The sequence below is a fragment of the Megascapheus bottae genome, chromosome 30 (genome assembly GCF_031878675.1).
Source record: "Megascapheus bottae isolate mThoBot1 chromosome 30, mThoBot2.hap1, whole genome shotgun sequence".
In the NCBI taxonomy this organism is placed as follows: Eukaryota; Metazoa; Chordata; class Mammalia; order Rodentia; family Geomyidae; genus Megascapheus; species Megascapheus bottae.
Window position 1 is genome coordinate 13,761,095 of NC_143538.1, and position 23,087 is coordinate 13,784,181.

Consider the following 23,087-nt stretch of genomic DNA (forward strand, 5'->3'; position numbering starts at 1 on the left):
TCCCGGGCTCAGCGAGCGAGCGCCCGCCGCCGCGCCGCCATCGCCCCGGCCGTCCGCGGAGGCCGGCGCCGCCGCCCCCGCCCGCACCCGCCTTCCGGAGAGGGCGTTTCCGGCCGCCGTGCGCGCCCCCGGCTGTGCGCGCGCGCCCCCGCCGCGCCTGCGCGCCCCCGGCCGTCAGGCGAGCCCGGCCTCCCCGCGGCTGCCGTGCCAGGCCGGAGCGGGTGGGCGGGGGCCCGGCACGGCTCTCCCCGGCCTCGGCCCCCTCCCCGCTGACCCTGCCCACCCCCTCCCTCACCCCTCCCCCTCCCCTGTGGCCCTGCCCTCCCTCTACCCCCTGGCCCTCCCCCTGAGCCTGCCCTCCCCCTCCCCCCGGCCCTCCCCCCTCCCCTCTGGCCCTGCCCTCCCTCTACCCCCTGGCCCTGACTCTGCCCTCCCCCTCCCCCCTCCCCTGTGGCCCTGCCCTCCCTCTACCCCCTGACCCTCCCCCTCTCCCGGCCCTCCCCCCACCCTCTGGCCCTGCCCTCCCTCTACCCCCTGGCCCTCCCCCTGAGCCTGCCCTCCCCCTCCCCCCTCCCCCCTGTCCTCCCTTTACCCTCCCCGGCCTCGGCCCCCTCCCCCCCGACCCTGCCCTCCCCATCCCCCCCCCCCGCCCTCCCTCTACTCCCTGGCCCTCCCCCCGACCCTGCCCTCCCCATCCCCTCTGGCCCTGCCCTCCCTCTACCCCCTGACCCTCCCCCTAACCCTGCTCTCCCCCTCCCCCCGGCCCTCCCCCTCCCCTCTGGCCCTGCCCTCCCTCTACCCCCTGGCCCTCCCCATAACCCTGCCCTCCCCCTCCCCCGGCCCTCCCCCTCCCCTCTGGCCCTGCCCTCCCTCTACCCCCTGGCCCTCCCCCTAACCCTGCCCTCCCCCTCCCCTCTGGCCCTGTCCTCCCTCTACCCCCTGGCCCCCTCCCCCTCCCCCGGCCCTCCCCCCCCTCTGACCCTCCCCCCTGACCCTGCCCCCCCCCCACTCTGCCCCCTCTTCCGGGAAGCCCCTCCAGCTTCCAGCGGAAAATACTTTTTAGGCAGGAAGTGCCTTTCTAGCAGCATCAAAGACCCAATCCATAAAATAGAGATATCAGCTGGCATGGCTAAAGGTGACACCTAATACAAGTACAGGGACCCACCGCCAAGAGTAGTGAGGGATTCCCGAGGCCGGGGAGCTCAGTGGCGGGAGACAGCAACGTCCTGGATTCCTTCCCCAGGGCCAAAAAGAAAAGGCAAATGAAAGCACAGTTTAAAAACATACTTTCATGACCTAAGGCAAAGTCACAGTTGGGTATAAGGCGCCTCTGCCACCCATTGGGTGCACCAAGACCCAGGGCCCACAGAAGCCCATCCTGGTGAAGAGCAATTCAGAAGTGTGTGCCCCTGTTTCTAATCCAGTATTTTTAGTTCAAGCAGTTATTCTTGCGATAATTTATCCTGAGGAAATAAAAAGCTTGCTATATACATAGACATGAAGGTATCAAAATTGAATAAGTAAACGTGTTTGGGGGTGGAGGAACCTGGTCCTGGGGCTTGAACTCTGGGCCAGGGCACTGTCCCTGAGTTCCTTCTTTTTTTTTCTTTTGTTGCAGGCTAGTGCTCTCCCACTTGAGCCACAGCCTCAGTTCCAGACTTTCCAACCTGGGCAGGGCTCAAACCAATCCTCAGGCTCCTGAGTAGCTAGAATTACAGGCATGAGCCACCTGCCAGGCTCATGTTACCTTACTTTTCTTAGAAACAAAAGAGGTTAGACAAAAAAAAAAAAAAAAAAAAAAGTAGCCAGATGCAGTGGCTCACGCCTGTCATCCTAGCTACGCTGGAGGCTGAGATCTGAGGATCAAGGTTCAAAGCCAGTTCCCAGCACAAAAGGACCTGAGACTTACCTCCAAGTAACCTCTAGAAAAGGGGAAGTGTGCTTGGCTCAAGAGTAGGTGGTAGCCTTGAGCTGAAGAGCTCAGAGACATCGCCCAGGCTTAGTTGATGCCCCATAACACACCGAAAAAAAAAATTGGTAGTGGTCCTAGGATTTGAACTCGGGGGTTTGTGCTTAGTAGGGAGGTGCTCTGCTACCTGAGTCACGAGTCAAACACTTCGCTGTTCTTCAAAAAGGATCTCTCATTTGGTCCCAAATGTTCCTTGATGCTATTTATGATTCCAAAACAGCTGGGATGACTGGAGCGCAGCCCCATGTCATGCCTGAAGACTTTTCTAACCTGGCTTTAAACTATGATCCTCAGATCTCAGCCTCCTTAGTAGCTAGGGTTACAGGAATGAGGATAGCACCCTGATCTAATTGGTCTTTGCATGACAAGACACGGAAGTGATACCAGAAAGGACCAGAGCCTGTTAATCTCCCCAAAGAATATTCATCCAGCAGGAAGGGGAAGCCTGGAGGGGCCTGCTCAGCTCAAAATAGAACTTAATTTGCTGCCTGCTGATTTTAAAATGGAGCAGCAAAGACAATTTGCTGTACCTAGACTAAATGCAGCTTTCTGTGGAGCTTTTCTTTCTTTGCTCGTCAGTGCTTTCTGGAATGCAGCCTGGAGAAGGTTCTATATGTCACCATGTGTGCTAGTTTATAATTAGAACAAATGTGAGGACTTGGAATAAAAGGACCTACTGGCCAAAAACCAATAAAAAAAAAGTTTAATGAAACTCTAGAAAAGGCAGGAGAAAAGAGTGACCTATTTTAGGGAGCCAGTGAATGTCAAAAGAGGGGAGACACTGAAGAAGTATAGAGGGCAGTCACTCAACAAACCTTACCGTCTTTGTATTTACCACAGCTGCTGGGCTGCCATCCTTTTGGAAGGGTGACTGTAGGCATAAATAGAAGCTGAGGTCAAGAAGCTAAAGCAGGAAGGCTGCGGAGACCGATAAGAATGGGAAAGAATACCCTCTGCTCCAGGCTGGACTTGGGGCAGGGGTGGAGCTCCGGGGAGGAAGGGAGAGGTGAAGCGGGAAGGGCCCATCTTCCCCACAGCCAGGAGGAAGAGTGGGCATGAGGCAGAAAGAAGCTGTGCCACTCATGCTGGAGCCTCTCAGATCCCAGGGCGGTGCAACTGAGCGTTGGTGGGCAGGGTTGCCGCAGGCCTCCTGCGTGGGAGTGAGGTGACACTGGTGCAGGCCAGGTGGACGTCGTGGCCACGACTCAGTGGAACTGGTGGGGTCGGTGAGGGATCCCTCAGACTCTGACCGAGTGAAAGAAAACTGGGCCACAGAGGTCAGCTATGGACACCAGAACACAGGGAGAGAGACAGCTGTGTGACAGCCACCGCCAGCCAGCACGAGGCCACAGGAGGTGCAGGTCACGCAGGGCCCTGACTAGGAGCAGAGATTAGCTGGAGGAGGAAGGTGGACTCTGAGACTGGGTCTCTTTGCCTATGAGATAGCCTCACTTAACAGGATTGGTCCCCTGCCTGCTTGCCTGCCTGCCTTGCACTGACAGAACAAACGAACTGCAAACAAATTAAAATACATTTTCCTGTGTCGTCCAACGGGTGGGACCTGGCAGAGCCAACACTAAACACTAAAGGACCTTCATCTTTTCAGTTCAGAATATTGCTTCCCCCCCCACCCTTGACTCTAAACTTGCTGTTGGAAGGAGCTGACTTCAGGAACTTCTACATAATTATAAAAGGAATTTTAGAAGGAAACTTCAGTGTTATCTCTCTGCTATCCTTTTAGGTATTGTAATTTCTCAGTCCACCCCCCCTTCCATTCATTATCCAATTATATGTCCACCTGCCCGAACATGAGCCCTTTTGTAGAGGCCATGTGCCAGGTACACTCGTTGATGTGTTTCCTAAGCAAAGAATAAGCAGGTGACAAAAAGTGTCCTATGATTCCACTGCAGTGATGTAAACATGACCTTCCACAAAAGAAGCCTTCACAAACAGAAATGAAATGCTCGGCGTGCACCTCTCCGGAACACGCTTCACAAACAGAAGTGAAATGCTCGGCGTGCACCTCTCCGGAACACGCTTCACAAACAGAAGTGAAATGCTCGGCGTGCACCTCTCCGGAACACGCTGCCTCTCTGGTTACAGGGGACAAATATAGTAGACTGGGCTGAGTATGTGAACACATTTCATTTCACTTTGTCCATCTCTGCTCATTTCCCAGCTAACAGAAACTTGATCTGCCCATCTGTCCCTTTCCTGCTGGCCTCGGAAAGTCCCCTTGCTTTCAAGGCAGATTTTTCTACTTTTGCCCTCGAGTTCAACATCTTCTTGCTGTCTTCCATTTTCTTTCTTGTGACTTTTATTTTTTGTAGTTCTGGGGCTTGAACTCAGGGCCTAGGCAATGTCCCTGAGCTCTAAGCTTAAGGCTAGCCTTGCACTCTACCACCTTTACCCACAACACCACTTCCAACTTTCTAATGCTTAATTGGAGATACAAGTCTCACAGACTTTTCTACTTGGGCTGGCTTTGAACTGTGATCCTCCCATCTCAGCCTTCTGAGTAGCTAGGATATACAGATATGAGTCACTAGTGCTTGGCTTGCTCTGTTTTTTTTTTTTTAATTTATAGTTTTTAATTTTAATTTTTTGCCAGTCCTGGGGCTTGAATTCAGGGCCCCAGTGCTGTTCTTGGGCTTTCTCAAGTCTAGAGCTCCACCACTTGAGCCTCAGCACCACTTCCAGCTTTTTTCTATGTATGTGGTACCAAGGAATCGAACACTGGTCTTCATGCATGCTAGGCAAGCACTCTACCATTAGGCCACAGTCCCGACCCCTACTCTGGTTATTTTTGAGATAAGGTTTTGCTTGTTGCCTGAGCCTTCCTGACTACAATCTCCCTGGACACTTTCTACCACAATCTGGGATGATAAATTCTTGCCACCAGGACAGCTGCTGGCTGTGATGGCATTTTACAAACTTCCTGTCCTGCCTAACTCCAGACCACAAACTTCCTCCGCTTCCTCAGCAGCTAGTATTATAGGCATGAACCACTGCACCCAGCACAAAGCATCTTTTTTTCTCCCCCAAATAACTGCAAGGTCTAGTATAGGAGGTGGCACGTTGTGCGCCATATCAACAACTACCTACTGAGTGGATGCTGTGATGTGATCATTGGCTCTTCAGCACTTCGGTACTCATCGTTTATCTTACCAACTTCTTTCTACTTCCTGTATTTAAGGCCATCTTTGCTCACACTAGAGATAAGGAGATGGCAGACCAGCGGGTGAGGCGTGAACACATTGATGCTCCTACACACAGAATTCTGACCCTGTAAGTTTGCTGTTCAAGATCACAAAGAGATTACTTCAAAAGCCATCTGCCCTGCTGCGCCCCGTGGCTCACGCCTGTCATCCTAGCTACTCAGGAGGCTGAGGTCTGAGTCCCTGCGACTCTTATCTCCCAATTAACCACTAGAAAACAGGAAGTGGGGCCGTGGCTTAAGGGATAAGGCAGTAGTAGCCTTGGGCTGAAGAGCTCAGGAACAGTGCTCAGGCCCCATGACCGACAACAACAACAAAAAAGTCCTCAACTCTCCACAGGTTGATCGGCAAGGGACTGGTCAGTGATGAAATCTGTCTCCGCAGTCCACGCCCCTCCACGGGTCCTTATTTTGTAAGTAAGCCACTCCAGGTCTTGTTAATCACCTTTGGAAGTTCTCCACTTCTGCAGCTGAGCGATCCAGGACGGGTGAGAACGGAAGTCGTTGACAGTTGGTTTCCTGGCACATTTGGCAACCCTGGGTTTCCTGCTGCTGGTGTGGTGGTGGACAAGGTGTCACGGTGTCTGAAGATGTACACATCGGCCTGTTGTTGGCTGACAGAGTTGTCTGCAGGTTTGAGGACCTAGGAGCGCAGGCTATCAAAAAGTAGGTGTCAGGGCCGGGAGTCTGGCCTAGTGGTAGAGTGCTTGCCTAGCATGCACAAAGACCTGGGTTCGATTCCTCAGTACATACAGAGAAAAAAATGACGCAAGTGGTGCTGTGGCTGAAGTGGTGGAGCTCTAGCCTTGAGAAATCCCAAGGATGGCGCTCAGGCCCTGAGTTCAAGCCTCAGGACTGGCAAAAAAAAAAAAAAAAAAGTAAATGACGTTTTAGGGTGTCAGATCCCCACAGCAGGCCATGTGGGCTTTAGGTGAAGGACTCCAGTATTTCAAACTGGGTTCTGCCATTGGGGGGCCTGCAGGCCTCCTCACACATTCTCCCCTGTGAATGGAGATGTGGAATGGGGCTGCGCTGGGTTCCAGGACGGGCACCACAGCTCCGTGGGGAGGGTCAGGGGCTGCCAGCTCACTCCAGGCTTCCCTCTTCACATGTGTTCACCTGCTCCTTGACTCAGGGCAAGTGTGCGCCCTCCCCTGATCCCCTCCCCCTGGCCCCCTCCCCCGTCTCGGGCCCGCGGGTCTCGGCTCCACCCTCCGCCCGCCCCGCCCCGCCCGCCCGCCTCCCCGCCGAGCGCCGGGCGCGCGCCGCCCGCGGAGGCCGGGCCGGTGGGGCGGGCGGGGCGGGGCGGGGCGGGGCGGCGGGCCGGGCACCCGGGGCAGGGCCGCGGAGAGGCGCGGGCGCCGCGGCGATGAGCGCCTCCGCCGCCACCGGCGTGTTCGCGCTGTCGCTGGCCGCCATCCCGGTCACCTCCGTCTTCAACCACCTGGCGGCCCAGCTCGAGTGAGTGCGCGGGCCGGGCGGCGGCGGGAGGCCGGGGTCCCGGGAGGGGGCTCAGCCCCGGCCGTCCACGGCCACCCCGGCGACCCCGGCCCGGCCCAGCCTCGCCCGCCACTTGGCCTCTGTTTCCCGTCTGTCAGAGGGATCCCGGGGCTGAAGGGCTCCCCTCCTGCAGCGGCCGAGGACTGAATGGCCCGGACGGGGAGGCCGGGACGGGGAGGGGTCTGGGCGGGGAGGGGTCTGGGTGGGGAGGTCTAGACGGGGAGGGGTCTGGACGGGGAGGTCTGGACTGGGAGGGGTGGGAGGGGTCTGGACGGGGAGGGGTCTGGACGGGGAGGTCTGGACTGGGAGGGGTGGGAGGGGTCTGGGCGGGGAGGGGTCTGGACGGGGAGGTCTGGACTGGGAGGGGTGGGAGGGGTCTGGACGGGGAGGTCTGGACTGGGAGGGGTGGGAGGGGTCTGGACGGGGAGGTCTGGACTGGGAGGGGTGGGAGGGGTCTGGACGGGGAGGTCTGGACTGGGAGGGGTGGGAGGGGTCTAGACGGGGAGGGGTCTGGACGGGGAGGTCTGGACGGGGAGGGGTGGGAGGGGTCTGGACGGGGAGGGGTCTGGACGGGGAGGTCTGGACGGGGAGGTCTGGACGGGGAGGGGTGGGAGGGGTCTGGACGGGGAGGGGTCTGGACGGGGAGGGGTCTGGATGGGGAGGTCTGGACTGGGAGGGGTGGGAGGGGTCTGGACGGGGAGGGGTCTGGACGGGGAGGTCTGGACGGGGAGGTCTGGACGGGGAGGGGTGGGAGGGGTCTGGACGGGGAGGGGTCTGGACGGGGAGGGGTCTGGATGGGGAGGTCTGGACTGGGAGGGGTGGGAGGGGTCTAGACGGGGAGGGGTCTGGACGGGGAGGTCTGGACGGGGAGGGGTGGGAGGGGTCTGGACGGGGAGGGGTCTGGACGGGGAGGGGTCTGGATGGGGAGGTCTGGACTGGGAGGGGTGGGAGGGGTCTAGACGGGGAGGGGTCTGGACGGGGAGGTCTGGACGGGGAGGGGTGGGAGGGGTCTGGACGGGGAGGGGTCTGGACGGGGAGGGGTCTGGATGGGGAGGTCTGGACTGGGAGGGGTGGGAGGGGTCTGGACGGGTGGGGGGGGGGGGGTTCCACGCTCGTCAGCCTGCACACAAGTGATGGCCCGCGGGGCACCCGCCGGCGGCCTCCGGAGTGGGCCAGGCACGGTGGCGCCCTGGTCGGGGGCTGGTGGGCCAGGAGGGAGGGCGCCAAGGGGAGGATCCGTGGGCAGGCAGCCACCCAGGAGGAAGTGGTGACCCCACTGGGCGCACACTGCCCCCGGAGTTGGCATCTCCACCACCCACAGCCCCCCCCCTCCTGAGTCTCCACCCACAGCCCCCCTCCTCCTGAGTCTCCACCCACAGCCCCCCCCTCCTGAGTCTCCACCCACAGCCCCCTCCTCCTGAGTCTCCACCCACAGCCCCCTCCTCCTGAGTCTCCACCCACAGCCCCCTCCTCCTGAGTCTCCACCCACAGCCCCCCTCCTCCTGAGTCTCCACCCACAGCCCCCCTCCTGAGTCTCCACCCACAGCCCCCTCCTCCTGAGTCTCCACCCACAGCCCCCCTCCTCCTGAGTCTCCACCCACAGCCCCCTCCTCCTGAGTCTCCACCCACAGCCCCCCTCCTCCTGAGTCTCCACCCACAGCACCCCCATGGCACCCCAGGTGAGCCAGCTGGGAGCTGGGGCTCTGGCTTGCCTGCTGACCAGCACGTGCTGACCAGCACCTGCCTGCTCACCATGAAAACATTCTTCCACCATCCCATCTCCATCGCCTGCTGGAGGCACAGTCCCCATGCCCTGACACCCCTGGGCTCTCCCCGCTGGCTAGGGCCTTTGCAAGGAGCCACCCACCCTGAGTTTGTCCCCTGCACGCTGTCTGACCATCTTCTTTGACAGAACTAGCTCATCCCTCTGCACAGCCTAGTATGTGCATGTGTTCATGTCACCGGTCACTTTGTCATTACCCATCCAGTCAGCCCCCCCTCCCCCAGTGTTCTCCCAGGGCATTTTACGGCAGAGGGTTTCCTGCGGCCCCAGGGTCAGGGGTACTGGACGTGTCTCTGTGGAACTGGAGGTGATGTCATGGAGGGAGGGGAGCCCGCTGAGGCTATGTCCCTCCGACAGGGCCTCCCGTTCATCTGGACTTTAACAGCACGTCTAGTCCCCCAGAAGCTGCATGGGGCCCTGCTGCTGGGTACTTCCTGTACTTAGGCGGCTGCTCAGTGGGCATGGCTGTCAGCTGCCAGCGGCAGGGCGGGGTGGAGGCAGAGGCAGCTCCAGACCGAGTCTGTGCTTCCGAGACACTGGGTCCTAGATGGGCCAAGTGAGAGTGAAGAGTCAGACTCTGGGCTCTGTGGGCCTGGAAGCCGCAGGACCGCAGCCCAGCTGTGCTGGCTGGCCTAGCTGCGGGGGCCGGCCATGGAGCTGTAGGCAGGGTTGTGTGTGAACCATGCCGCGCTGCGAGCAAATGTGCTTGGTGGTCAGGAAGTTCCGGGCACCACTGCGAGCCCCTCCTCTTTTGGTTGTTGCAGTTCCTGGACAGTCGTTGCGGTCGCCGCCCTCATCTTGCTCCTGGTGGCCCTGGTGGCCCAAGTACTCGTCAGGAGAAAATCCCCCCGGGACCCCCTCTTCCACGGTAGGTCTCTCCGGAGGGAGCCAGCTCACGTCCCTGTAGTGACACCAGCCCTGGCCTCCGTCGGCACCCCCACCCCTGCCTCTGCCTCCTTCCTGGGCTTCCGGCTTTTGTCTGCACTCCCAGTCTGCTTCGCTGGCATGGATGCATGGCCCAGAGCCTTGGTCTACACACCTGGGCATTCAGCGTTCAACAGCGTGGTCTTCCCCAAGTACCTGCGCCGCCTCCTTTCTCTCTCTCTCTCTCTCTCTCTCTCTCTCTCTCTCTCTCTCTCTCTCTCTCTCTCTCTCTCTCTCTCTCTCTCACTCTCGCTGTCTCATCTCTCTCTTCTTTCTTCTTCTTGCCGTCTGACCCTGGAGACCATATCCTTCTTGCCTCCCACCAGCCCTCCCACTGACCTCCCTTCCTTCCCACTCCTGGGTGCCCACACTGCCCTCCTCAGCCTCCCGGTGGGCTCAAGTGGACGGCCAGGATCCCGCACCCTCTGCCATGCCCTGGGCTCTTGAGGAGTGGGCCCCAGCCAGCACCCCCTCACCTGGAGAGTGGTGTCTCTGTCATCTCCTCGAGGGTCACAGGCTGTCGGTGCTGGTGCCAGGCAGGGGGCTGTGGAGACAGTGCAGCTCTGGCCGAGGCCCCTGTGGGGTTGCCAGTCTGTGTGTCGCAGTGTCATCCCCTGGGCAAGCATGGCGCCACTGACGTTGGCCTGGCTTGCCGTCTGTCTCCAGTGGCACTGCATTTAACCACGGCATCCTTGGTTGCAGTGTACGCGGTCTTCGGATTCACCAGTGTGGTGAGCCTCATCACGGGCCTGGAACAGGACGGGATTGTCGATGGCTTCCTGACACACTACCTGAGAGAGGTAGGCTGGAGGCTCACAGCCCCTAGCACCAGGGGGCTTGGTCCTCAGGCGCTGTGTCTTCACATGGCACACGGCCGCTCCCTCCTCTTGACTCTCTTGGTCCACACTGTCTCTGTGTGGATACAACAAATATTTGTCCATTAAAATCTCAGACAGCCCAAATCAACCTTCAGCTTGGGAGGCGTGAAGACCCAGGGTGCTAAGGCTACTTGATTGTGGCTGACCCCTCTCCAGAGGAGGGCGCTGTCCCACCTTTCCAGGCACAGGGGCTGAACGGGGGCAGCGGGAGCAGCGGGAGGCTAGTCCTCTGCGCCTCACGGGCTTTGAGCGACTCTGGAGGTGTCCTGGGTGGTAGAGGGAACCCCTCCTTCCAGGGAGGAAGTGGTCAGCCCTGGAGAGATGCACTAGCAGGGAAAGGCCGATGACCTTGGCTGGACATCAGGAAGGAGGGACTTCTGCAGAGCCAGCAAGGTGCCAGGAGGCCGGATGGCAGCAGTGCTGGGAAGCGGGGCGAGCGGCCGAGAGCTTGAGAGCTAGCAGGGGCTGACGACAGGATGTGGCGCAGGAGGGCAAGGCCCAGACGAGTTGGGCCTCTGCAGTGTTGCCACGTTTACAGAAGCAGAGGGACGGGGGGGCTCAGCTCTGCGGACAGTGGGTGAAGAAGACTGGGGCAAGGGCCCTGCGCTGCTGCCGGGAGCTCACTGCCTCACGTCCTGAAGAGAAGGTGCAGCGGGCCGAGGCAGGACGGGGAACTGCGTGTCGCTGGCTGCAGGCTTGCATGTGGACGTCGGGGTCACAGGGGGACGGGCAGCATGGCGGGTGTGGGAGGATGCTGGCCTTGCTGATCTTGTCGGAGGTGTCCCGGGCTTTCTGAGGGGAGGAGGGGACAGCACTGTGCAGCTGACCTCAGGCCCGTGCAGAAGCCCCGTGGGGCCTCCCCTCCGCACCTACAATGCAGTCGATGTGTTCCACCCACAGAGCTGCCTGGAAGGCAGCATGGCTGGTGTGAGGCTGCCACTGGAAGAGAGGCCAGCCAGTGGCTCCAGGAAGCAGGGTTTCCTCTGGGCACTCCTCTGGCTGTGGACAAGCCCCTCTAGGGACAGGTTTGGCCTGTGAGTCGGTCACCCAATCGGGCTGACCCCACAGCCACCTGCCCGTGTATCGTACACGTCTGAGCCGCCGCGGAGGGCGCTGGCTCCGTCTCCGCTACCCAGCCTGTCAGCTGGGTTGTGATCGTAGTTCTGTCTTACTGAAAGCCGTCTTCTTCTCACGCTCTCCTCAGGGTGAGCCCTATCTGAACACAGCCTACGGGCATATGATCTGCTACTGGGACGGCTCTGCCCACTACCTGATGTACCTGGTGATGGTGGCGGCCATAGCCTGGGAGTAAGTCTGTGGGTGTGTGCCTTCTCCCTGTCGGCTGGTGCATGGGCACGTAAGGAAACCATGGGCACAGAGAGAGGCAGGCAGACAGCTCTGGCAGCAGCAGACGCCCTGCAGTCTGATTTAGGCATGGCTTTTCGCTGCATGCTGCCTTTTAGAACACATCGCCTTGGTTTGGCCCCTACTTAGCTGACAGCTGAGGCAAAGTGACCCCTTAGCTTTCTGGTTATGCTCTAAGAACAGTCCCATTTTCGGGAATTCAAGCCCATATTCTAATGGAAAGTTCCAGTCCCGGTGTGGTGTGGAGCTTATACCCCAGTTCAGACGCAGAGACGCAGGGCACAGGCTGTCCTTCACAGGACTAGGATTCAGGCATGTGTCTGCAGGCAGTCTCCGCCACGGTGGGTTTTGAGGCAGGAGCGCCCCCTGCTGTGAGATGCTGGCTGGCCCATGGAGTGCACATCAAGCCTCCTGGCTTGAACCTCAGCTGGGATACAAGCAGTGTAGAATTTATGTGATTCCCCCAGCTGGTGTCTCAGAAAGCATGTCCAGGGCAGGGATTCCCAAGGTGGCTCAAACCCAGCTACGTTTCCCAGCTTCTACTCGAACAATCACATTGAAGACGGAAATGCTTGATGTGCCATCCTGTTCTGGCTCTCGGCCTCAAGGGCACTTCAGCTCATTCTTGTCCCTCCTCCTGGCTCTCATGGGGTCGTCTGCATCTGGCATGAGGACGGGGGCCGGGCAGTAAATGCAGCATTCTCTACCGGTTGCCGCAGAAGGCCTCTTAGCTTTTTACTTCGTACCAAGCCAGCAGCTGAAGGCACCTCACTGGATGTGAGGGGCTAAGTCAAGCGGCTGCTTTAGAGCACGAGTTGGGTTATGAATTACCTCTACCTTCCTGGCTCTGGACAAAACTCCATGCCACTAAGGAGAGTCCATTTTACATCCCATTACCCATACTTGGAGTTGACATTCTACCACCCAGACTTACCACAACTTAAGGTACGGATCCAGTGTCCTTTCTTCTTTGACCCTTCCTTTCCCTCTGGGCCCATAAGGGGAGACAGGAATCCAGCCATGGTCATCTTGTAGTTAACAGCCAGCAGGCCGTTGTGGCAGGCAGAATTTTCTGTTCAAAAGGATGCAAAGGAGTCTGTACACAGGCTGTCATACACAGAAATGCCACCAGCATCCCTTGTGTTTATTGCTCTTAATTAAAAAGGTTTTTATGATGCACGTAATGCACTAGTGAGAATCACCTTTTGCTAAGATTTTTTTTTTTTGGGTCGTTCATGGGGCTTGAACTCTGAGCCTGGGCGCTGTCCCTGACCTCTTCAGCTCAATACTGCCCTACCCCTTAAGCCAAGCCCCACTTCCCATTTTCTAGTGGTTAACTGGAGATAAGAGTCTCATGGTCTTTAGTGCCTGGGCTGGCTTTGAACCAAGATCCTCAGATCTCAGGCTCCTGAGTATCTAGGATTACAGGCGTGAGCCACCAAGCCCAGCTAAGGGTATTATTTTAAGACAAGTGCACTAAGCCAAGGTTTTCTGTTGCAGGGAAAGTTATAGAACCATTGGTCTATACTGGGTTGGATCCATTGTAATGAGCATTGTCGTTTTTGTGCCTGGAAACATCGTAGGTAAAAAACTTTACCTTAAAATTCATTTTCCTTTTCTGCAGCATTTTTTAAATAGAGAAATTATTTTGAAGAACCAAATTCAAACCTTATAAAAATGATTTTGCAAATTTCTTCCTATTCTTCACTCTGTACTCTCAGCTTTTAGGAGTTTGGCCTAGTGGTAAAGTGCCTAGCATGCATGAAAACCGAGGTTCAATTTCTCAGTTCCACATACATAGAAAAAATCAGAAGTGGTGCTGTGGCTCAAGTGGTGGAGCTCTAGCCTTCAGAAAGTCCAAGAACAGTGCTTAGGCCCTGGGCTCAAGCCCCAAGACTGGCAGAAAAAAAATATACTGAGTGACTACATCATCAATTAATTGACTATTCATACTTTCTAGAAGGAGCTAGAGAGCTATAGCATTTGTATAAGTATTTCTTCCAACTCTGTATTTTAAATAACTCCTGACACCCTATGAGAACTTCATAATTGTATACAGAAATTAAGGCTCTTAAAGGCTATGTAAGATGTTATTTATGAGTGTAGGAAATTAGGATATAACATGTGCTTTTCTATATTGTAGATAAAGAGATGACTTAATAAACATCAGATAAGTTTTTGCTTTTCCTTTCTTTCTTTGCTTGTTAATCCTGAGGCTTGAACTCAAGGCCTGGGCTTAAGCTTTTGCTCAAGGCTAGCACTCTTATCATTTGAGCCATAGTGCCACTTCTGGCTTTTTCTGTGTATGTGGTACTGAGGAATCGAACTTAAGGCTTCATGCAAGCTAGGCAAGCACTCTACCATTAAGCCACATTCCTAGTAGTATTTCCATAGATACATATAGCATACTTTGAGCACATTTTTCCTCTATTATATTTCCTTAACCCTCTTTCTTTTTTTTTTTAAACAATACCTTGGAGGGTTTCATTATGCTGTCTTTATACACACACACACACACGCGCGCGCACGCGCGCGCGCACACACACACAGAATCTAATAGTTTTAAATTGGCCTTTTTATCTCATGAAAATTATAGCTTTTTAATTAGGAAAGTTTTAGATGATTTGAGATGGGGTCATGTCCTTTACTTGTACTTTGACATGCTTGAATAAACTTTTGACTTTATTTCTTTCTCTCAAACAGGGAAGTTTGGAGCACAAATTTGTCCTGCCTTTTTCTTAAGCATACCATATGCGTGTCTTTCCATCTGGGCTGGTTTCAGAATCTATAGTCAGCCATCAGAAAATTACAATTATCCCTCAAAGGTGAACTTTTTTAAATTTTTGGACAATTGAGGGGCTTGAACTCACAGCCAAGGTGCTGTCCCTGATGGATTTTGCTCAAGGCTAGCACTCTACCACTTAGAGCCACAACACCACTTCTGGTTTTTTGGTGGTTAGTTGAACATAGCTGGCTTTGAGGGGTGAAACTCAGATCTCAGTCTTCTGAGATCTCAGCCTTTTGAGTAGCTAGGATGACAGGCATGAGCCACTGGTGCCTGGATTTTATTAAGTTTAAATGTAACGTGCTCTCCAACTCACAGAGCTCACCTATGTCCATGCGCCACGAATAGAAAGAACTGTGCCTCTGAGGAGCAGAGCACCGAAGGCACCTGGCCCAGGGACTGTGCTTCTGCACTGTGCAGGTGGCTGTTTCTGTTGGAATGCCCCCTTCTCTTAGCCAGGCCTCACTTCCCAGGAGCTCCTGTAGTAGTGGTCTTGTCAAAGACTTGGCTCTCATCAGATTCTGCTTAGGTTGTTGTCTAAAAGAAGAAGCAATCAGTAACCCTAGCCTTCGCCTCGGCCTGCCTGTTTTCAAAGGCTTCATGTGAGTGCCAGCAGAGAGCTCAGGTCATGAAACCCACAAAGACCATTATTGTTATTTTCTAATGCTAAAACAGGTGATGGGCCAAAAGGAGCTTTGCCACCCGGTGCTGAGAGAAACAGGTTCTAGTTCCAACTGGCCCCAAATCAGTAAATAAATAAATAAATAAATAAATAAGTAGAATCATGGGCTGGGAGGAAAAGTGAGATCCTATCACAAAAACAGCTAGTGCAAAAAAGGTTTGGGGGCATGGCTCCAGGGGTACAGCACCTGAGTTCAAATTTCAGCCCAATAAATATAAATAAATGATTCAGTAGATTTCGGATTCTTTGAACTCTGGACTTGGCTCTTGATTCATAAATTGTGTTTTAGGCTGTTCAAGAAGCACAAGCCAAGGACCTGCTGAGACGACCATTTGATTTCATGTTCGTCATCTGCCTCTTGCTGGCCGCTGGATTCTGCCTGTTCAGAGGCTTGGTACGATCAGAACGTAACGTTATTACATGTTAATGCTTCCAATGGAAAATCTTCTGTGTCTGTGTATGTGCCTGTCCTGGGGCTTGAACTCAGGACTTAGGTGTTGTCCCTGAGCTTTTTTGCTCAAAACGAGTGCTCTACCATTTGAGCTACAGCTCTGCTTCCCCCAAATGGGTAGTTAATTGGAGATAAGAGTTGCACAGGACTGGAGTTTGGCCTAGTCGTAGAGTGCTTGCCTAGCATGCATGAAGCCCTGAGTTCAAGGCTGACGGGGGGGGGGGTAGATGCACAGACTTTCTTGCCTAGTTTTAATAGCAATCCTCAGATCTCAGCCTCCAGCCTCCTAATAGCTAAAATTACAGTTGTGAGCCACCAGTGCCTGGCTAAGTTTCTTATACCAGAATTCTCAGGAAATGATTAAAATCTGATTTAGCCTGGAACCTCGGGCCTGCTTCCTGCTTCTCGTCCTCAGCCCAGTCTCCGAGGGACTGCTGGGTTTTCACACAACCTTCTTCAGCTACTAAACCTAGATCCTTTATGAGTCTTTGAAAGTTATCAACAATACAGTATTAGTTTTTACTCCTGCTCCATTACTAACCTCTGCTTAATCTCCTTAGATAAATCTGCAGAATGTTTCCATTCTTTGCTTTTTCTCTGATGAGCCCCTACAATGCATAGTTTTTGTTAAATAGCCAGACAGCTGTGACTAAACCTCACACATTTAGCCTTATCTGAAAACCCAAGGCTCAGAAGCAACTGTATTTTCACAATGAATTTGCTTTGGTTTGCAGGTTGCATTGGACTGCCCAGCTGAGCTCTGCCGATTGTACACACAATTTCAAGAGCCCTACCTGAAAGATCCTGCAGCTTATCCTAAAATTCAGGTTGTATACTTAACGATGCCTAAGATTTCTCTAAAGTTACTTTTTTTTTTTTTTTTGCCAGTCCTGGGCTTGAGCTCAGGGCTTGAGCACTGTCCTTGGACTTTCTCAAGGCTAGAGCTCTACCACTTGAGCCTCAGCACCACTTCTGGCTTTTTTCTATGTATGTGGTACCGAGGAATCGAACACGGGTCTTCATGCATGCTAGGCAAGCACTTTAACCACTAGGCCAAACTCCCGGCCCCTCTAAAGTTACTTTTTTTTCCCCTTTTATATTGGAAAAATGTGGCCTTGTGCAAGGAATAGGAATTAGCATTGGCAAATGCTAGTATTTTTTTTTTCTTTCTATTCAGACCACATTGTTAATCTGATGATATACACTCCCTGTTCATTCTAGATGCTGGCGTATATGTTCTATTCTGTCCCATACTTTGTGATGGCCTCTTACGGACTTGTGGTCCCCGGGTGTTCCTGGATGCCGGACATCACGCTGATCCATGCCGGAGGCCTGGCCCAGGTACCCAGGACTGACTAGCCGTTCAATGTACGAGAGCCATCACTGTCCCGCGTGTGGTTAGAGCAGGGCTACCAGCAGTAACTGGCATGCCACCATTATACAATTTTTGGATGATCTTATTTTTCAGAAAGCTCGGAGGAGACAGACGTTTAGAGATTAGTGAACCTGAAGACAATTTACACTGCGTGCAGTGGGTTATAATCACCCCCAAACCAAGGAAACTGGGCAAAAGCTGTGGGGTGGATTTGCTGTGGGCTGCCTACTGTCCAGTCATCAAGGCAGAATGGGTCTCAGAGTCCCAGGGGTGTCCCCCTCCCCATTCCCTGCTGTGCAGGAGCTCACCAGGGAGCCTGGGGACGTCCTTGTGGGTAATCTGGCTGTACAAGGTGCTCCTGGGAGTTTCCTCATGTTCCCCTTGATGGAAAGGGGTGTTTGGAAGTCAAGACAGGGGAGAACGTGGAGAATTAGGGGTGCTAACATAATCTTATTTACACCTTTGTCCCTTATGTGACTGACCCATTACCTAACGCATTTAGTATCCAAGCTAGACTGCAGGCCTTGCATCTTCTCCTGCTTCTTCCCCTCTGAGGGAAGCACCTATAAGGGGACCTAGAAACAGAGAGCCCCAGTTTGCAACAAAATAACAGTGCCAGGTTCTGAGTGGGCATCACTGGAGACCCCCACAGGGGAGCTGCCTCTCTGACCCTCGTTAGGACCCCTACCTTGTTGGGAGGGAGGTTCTTTCACTACCCACGTTCTCAGGTGACAGAGCTGGCCTGGGGCTGTCTTGCTGGCAGGCCTGGCACCTGCTTCCAGAGTCAGTGCTGAGTCACTAGGCTGGGACTCCCAGAAAGCCCTAAGAAAAGACAGCATGGCTCTGGGTTAGCAAGGAATCCAGGGTCAGCTCAACAACCCAGCCACTGTCCCAATGTCCCCTCCCTTCTTCCCTGTGACAGTCACACGAACACACAGAGCTCAGTCCGTTCAGCAGTCAGAACAGCCATTTCTAGCCATCCTTTCTGGGTTGCTGCTCTAGAGACTAGGGGAGCGATTAAACTGTAACCCTTTTGGCCTTCAGTGCCCCATTTTCTATTCCAGCCGAGGCACCTTAAAAAAAAAAAGAAAAGTGTGAGAAAAGTGAATCTCGGTAAGTTAGTTATGTAAGGTAGAAGACAATTTAGGATGAAATAAACGAAAACCACCCAAGTAAAGAGATTAGATTCAGAACTTGAGCAACGCAGTTCCCTCCCCCACCTGACCCAGCAGAGCCAGTATAGGGAGGTAGGGAGGCCTGGTGGGTGGTGACTCCCCACCCCAACCCCGGGCGGGTGCTGCCCTGATTAGCTAGGTGCTTACGGAGTGGTGGCGGGGAAACAGCCCTCTCCAGGCCCAACTGATGTTTAGTACCATGCACCTGGGGGGAAAACTGGATTCTCTCACATGTGAGTGCCTCTTAATGAGGCACCCACAGTGCCCCCGTTCTGAGAATGGCCTAGTGGAGGTATGGAAAGTGCTTTACAGATGGGTTTTGTATCTTGACCGTCACAAGACTATTACCGTTGAACGTTTATTGAGCGTTAACAATGTGATAGGTGCCACACAAAACATTTGACACAGGACCTGCCCAGTAGGCTTACAATCTAATCTAGGGACATGAATCATTTTTCAGTGTTGCTGTGAGTCTGCTGTTGGTGAGAATGAGGTATAACTGCGCCGGTCAGTGCATTAGTGCACGAGACAGGCAGCAGAATCGCTGGCTTTCCTACACAAGGAGGCACATCTGCTTAGTCCTTACACCGAAAGCTTAGCGGGTGCCTTTTCCAAATCTGACAAATTCTGCAATGCGTACAAGTGTCTATAAAGTCTCCAAACCCACATTTCTGAGAAAATATGGTTTAAAACTGGCTTCGAGTCCAGAGGAAAAGGTTTAGGTATATATTCAGAAAAAGGCATTCAAAATGGGCCCCAGAGAGAAACGGACAGGAGCAAAGCTCCTGCGCAAAGTTCTTGGCGTGTCCAGCAGCAGCAGCGGCAGCAGCGCCTCAGGGCAGCCCCCAAGTGCTCATTGTTCACAGTCCTGGTGGCCCAGAGTTCCAAATGCATTTTCTGGGTGGCTTGGGCACCTTCCCCCCGGAGGTGTCTGAGGGCAGAGCACTCCCAGAGCCTTGCACGGTGCAGGATCCACTTGTTGGTGCTTGGCAAACACAGTAATTTACTTTCTCCAGAGAATAAATAGCAAGCACATACAGAAGTATGCAGACTGTATAGGAGATGTATAAAACCACAGCCCATTAACGTTTCTGCCATGGATACAAACGCATGTGCGCTCAGCCTTTCCTCCTCAGGTGCGTGTCACACAGCTCTCTGCTGACCACTCTTCAGGATCCCTGACTTCCCCCGTAGAGCAGATTTCTTCCTTCTGGTTACCTGTTTTCTCTAGACTGCAGTATCTCATCTTCTCACGTTGGTCCTGGACAGTGATTTAGATTCCCTGTCTTGGAATTTCGGCAGGACGTGGAAATGCAGGCTGGCTGCATTCCACAGTGGAACCTCCTGAGGAACGCTGACAGACTCCACTCCTCTGGTGGCCTGGGCTGGCTGCCTGCTTACTGTCACTCTCCTCTGTGCTTATGCAGCCACCCACCGGCACATCTGGGGTGTGTGCTCCATGGCTCCAGGCTCAGAAAGCCCTTCTCGCCTTTCCCTTCTGCAAACTCAACTATGCTCCAAGTCAGACTTCTACATACATTACAGTTTGATCTTAAAAGCTTGCCTGTACGTATTTATAGTTTAAAAAGAACAATCATTCTCCTAACTGCTAGCACAGAAAACAAATTACAGATAAACAAACTACATGATGAAAGGTTCGAGCTCTTACTCCAAGAAGTGAATGTAAAAATGATAAAAAAAAAAAAAGAAGCTGAGGTTCTCAGTGCTTTTGTTTTTTGTGCTAGTACTAGGGCTTGAACTCAGGGCCTCATACTCTTGCTTAGCTTTTTGCTCAAGACTAGTGTTCTACCACTTGAACCATACCTTCACCTTTTCTTTTTGCTGGTTAATTGGATAAGAGTCTTGGGACATTTTCTGCCCTGGCTGGCTTCAATTCCTGATACTTGGATCTCAGCCTCCTGAGTAGCTAAGATTACAGGTGTGAGCAACCATTTTTCAGTTCAGCGGTGTTTTTCTTTAAATAGACAGCAGTGCCAAGTACATTTTATAATGTCCTCTTCCCCCCCCCTCTTTTTTTTTGTGCCAGGTCTGGGCCTTGGGCACTATCTCAGAGCTTTTTTTTTTGCTCAAGGTTAGCACTCTACTGCTAAAGCTACACCTCCACTTCTAGCTTTCTGGTGGTTCACTGGAGGGCCTTCCCGCCTCGGGCTGGCTAGGATCTCAGCCGATCTCGGCCTCCTGAGGAGCTAGCATTACAGGTGTGAACCACTGGCACCTGGCTTTTTTTTTTTTTCATTTTTATTGAGTCACAAGTTGTGAGACATAGCTGAGTCTCTACATAAGATTTCCAGGTGCAAATCAGAAAAAAAATGGAGGGTTTATTCAGGTTTGTTTGGTTTGGGGGTACTGGATGACATAATAAAACCACATGAAAGAAAGTGTATTTCATTTGACATTATATCAAGAATGACCCTACACTGAATGAGGTTGTGTGAAGGTATTTTGCCTGTGAGCACGTGAGTCTGAGGGCCCAGAAACAAGGTCTGAATGATGAGCATCTAGAACTCGCCGTATGTCTGGGTGAACACAAGTGTCATGCTTACCCTTTCTTGCTTTTTCTTTTTTAAATGTGACAGGCCCAGTTTTCTCACATTGGTGCTTCCCTTCATGCGAGAACGGCTTATGTCTACAGAGTCCCTGAGGACGCAAAAATCCTCTTTTTAACATTAAATATAGCATATGGAATTCTTCCTCAGCTCCTGGCCTACCGCTGTGTCTACAGACCAGAGTTCTTCATAAAAACCAAGGCAGATGAGAAAGCGGAATAGAGAGGCCTGGCACTCTTCCCGGAGGGCCACTCACTGGCTTTTTCCTCATTCACTTCCTTTCCGTACATGAATACTCAAGCACAAGCTTTTGACGCTGCACTGTACGTGTGATCAAAATACAGTACTGTGTGGACTAATTTTTTTCATGGAAAACTGAATTGGGGAATAGCTGTATTAAAGAGTTACCTTAAAATTATTTGTGAATAAATCTGACCATATATTTCAATATTCCATTTACACATTAAATTTTTGTGTGAAAAATTACAATTTAATGCCTCCAATGGCAAGCATAAAGGTGAAGCAAATATGGTTGATGTCTATAAAATAAGTCAAAACAGCAGTTGCAGATTGGAGAAATAGTTTCTGCATATAAAATGCTTCACTCTCCACCTCAATATAAAAGGCCATTTGAGTATTTTAAAATGTTTTCTCAAGGAAAGTACGTTATTAACTGCTTTAAAAAATTACTATTAAAAATATTTGTGTGAATCTAAATAGTCAAAATGAGATAGCCTATCATTAGTAAATACTTGTTTTATTGGTGACTGGAAATATTTCTATTGTATTTCTGCACATATTTTTAATAAAATTATTTTTTGCCTTTATGAAAACCGATTGTGTTAATTTGAAATATATATATTTCATAAGTTTTGACTATTTAACAAAATCTGTTATAAATAGTATATATATATGTGTGTGTGTGTGTGTGTGTGTGTGTATGTGTTCCAATAAAAAATGTCATCTATATCCATGCTTTAGTGTGAGCAATGAAGAAGTCTTTTGATGAACTAAGAATCATTAATTTTACTTATTTATTTTGGAGGTACTGGGATTTGAACTCAGGGCCTCACATTTACTAAGCAGGTGCTCTATCACTTGAGCCATACCCCAGCCAAATTGAATTAATTTTAAAATAAAATCTTCAAAATTAAAAGTACCTTTTAAAGACCAGATTGTCTTCTCTACTATCTCTGTCAACTTTCTGTATCTGGAAGTGAGCATGATAGAGGAAACCAGGATTTGTTGAAGGGGAGACAGGCAGAAACATGGCTGCCTCCTTGGAGTGCCTGGAGTGGAAGGTGGACGGGTGTGGACGTCTCAGCTGCCATCTCGCCAATGGCCTAGCTTTTAGTGCTCACGTTTTCTTTGGGATGCCCAGGAGCGAACTTAGTCATGCCGTCATCTCTTCCCAGTCTCCCCGGTGTTAACTGAGAGCCCAGAGAGCTTAACAATACAAAAGGAGAAAAAAGAAAACCCTCACCTGCACTTGATTCCACTGTCCACTTGCTGTTAGCAACTTTTGCTTTAATAAATGAGTTACACTGATACCTCACATCACACATAAAGCCAAATTACACTGACTCGATGGTTTACAACCTCAAATCTTACTCCCGGTACACAGTCCAATATATTTATTCTGTAAAAACAATACATTTTTTTTTTGTTTTTCATTATTTTTTTTACAGTAAACTTTTCAACTACAAACCTCGAATACTCGAAAAATGGTCGAAGGACGAGCATTACAGGATTGATAAAACCCAGACTGACTAGATGTGTTCTCACAATGTAAGCTGGCATAAAAATAAGTTAAGATCTCTATGATCACAATAGCAACAATCATGTACACATAGTAATGGTTTGTGGATGGCTATTAACTATTCTAATTCTAGTTCCAAAAGGAAACAGTTCGTTTTCAAAGCCTCTCTGCAAAGTCAATGCCCTGTCGTTGCCATGGGGCTGCTGCTGAGCTCTGCACAAACAGGCCACGATTCCCATCTTGAGCGATTAGCTCAGCGTGTACTGGCATTGGGCAAAAATGAATCCCTGCCTTTAGAGTAACACAGAAGACTCACTACCTTCACATATAGAAACTCAGTTTGTGTACACACTGTGTATTTTGAGAAGTGTAAGCTGTTGACTGGTTATTTCTAATATAGAAGAGACGTTGTACAATATGGTCGCACTTTTACACATAGCCTCAAAACTGAAGGACAATTTAATCTCCAATTTACCAATATTATATATGTAGGAATTAGCTCCTGAGTTCTGTCATAGAGGAAATCCTGTCTTTATACCTCTGCTGAGTAGTCATGGAAAAACGCTCCTATTTAACTGAGTATCTGGCGACAGTGGGCCCAAGGCAGGACTTGATGCACCTAAGTGCCTAGATTAAAGGATCCTAGACGGGTAGACG

At 52.2% G+C, this 23,087-nt stretch overlaps 1 protein-coding gene across 3 annotated transcripts; it reads left to right on the forward strand.

Annotated features, from left to right (window-relative positions):
* Positions 1–6,514: 6,514 nt before the first annotated feature.
* Positions 6,515–21,420, forward strand: Tm6sf1 (transmembrane 6 superfamily member 1). 3 transcript variants are annotated; one of them, XM_090321630.1, is made up of 10 exons: positions 6,515–6,647; positions 9,234–9,337; positions 10,096–10,193; positions 11,476–11,579; positions 13,137–13,219; positions 14,340–14,461; positions 15,393–15,497; positions 16,289–16,381; positions 16,776–16,922; positions 20,702–20,790. In XM_090321630.1, exons 1-9 carry the CDS (start codon positions 6,556–6,558, stop codon positions 16,911–16,913), a joined length of 939 nt encoding a protein of 312 aa, XP_090177756.1. In that variant the 5' UTR covers positions 6,515–6,555; the 3' UTR covers positions 16,914–16,922; positions 20,702–20,790. The 3 variants fall into 3 exon arrangements, with proteins under 3 accessions (XP_090177756.1, XP_090177755.1, XP_090177757.1); XM_090321629.1 differs by having other exon boundaries at positions 6,517–6,647; positions 16,776–16,895; positions 20,702–21,420; XM_090321631.1 differs by lacking the exons at positions 6,515–6,647; positions 9,234–9,337; positions 11,476–11,579 and having other exon boundaries at positions 10,125–10,193; positions 16,776–16,895; positions 20,702–21,416.
* Positions 21,421–23,087: the final 1,667 nt, after the last annotated feature.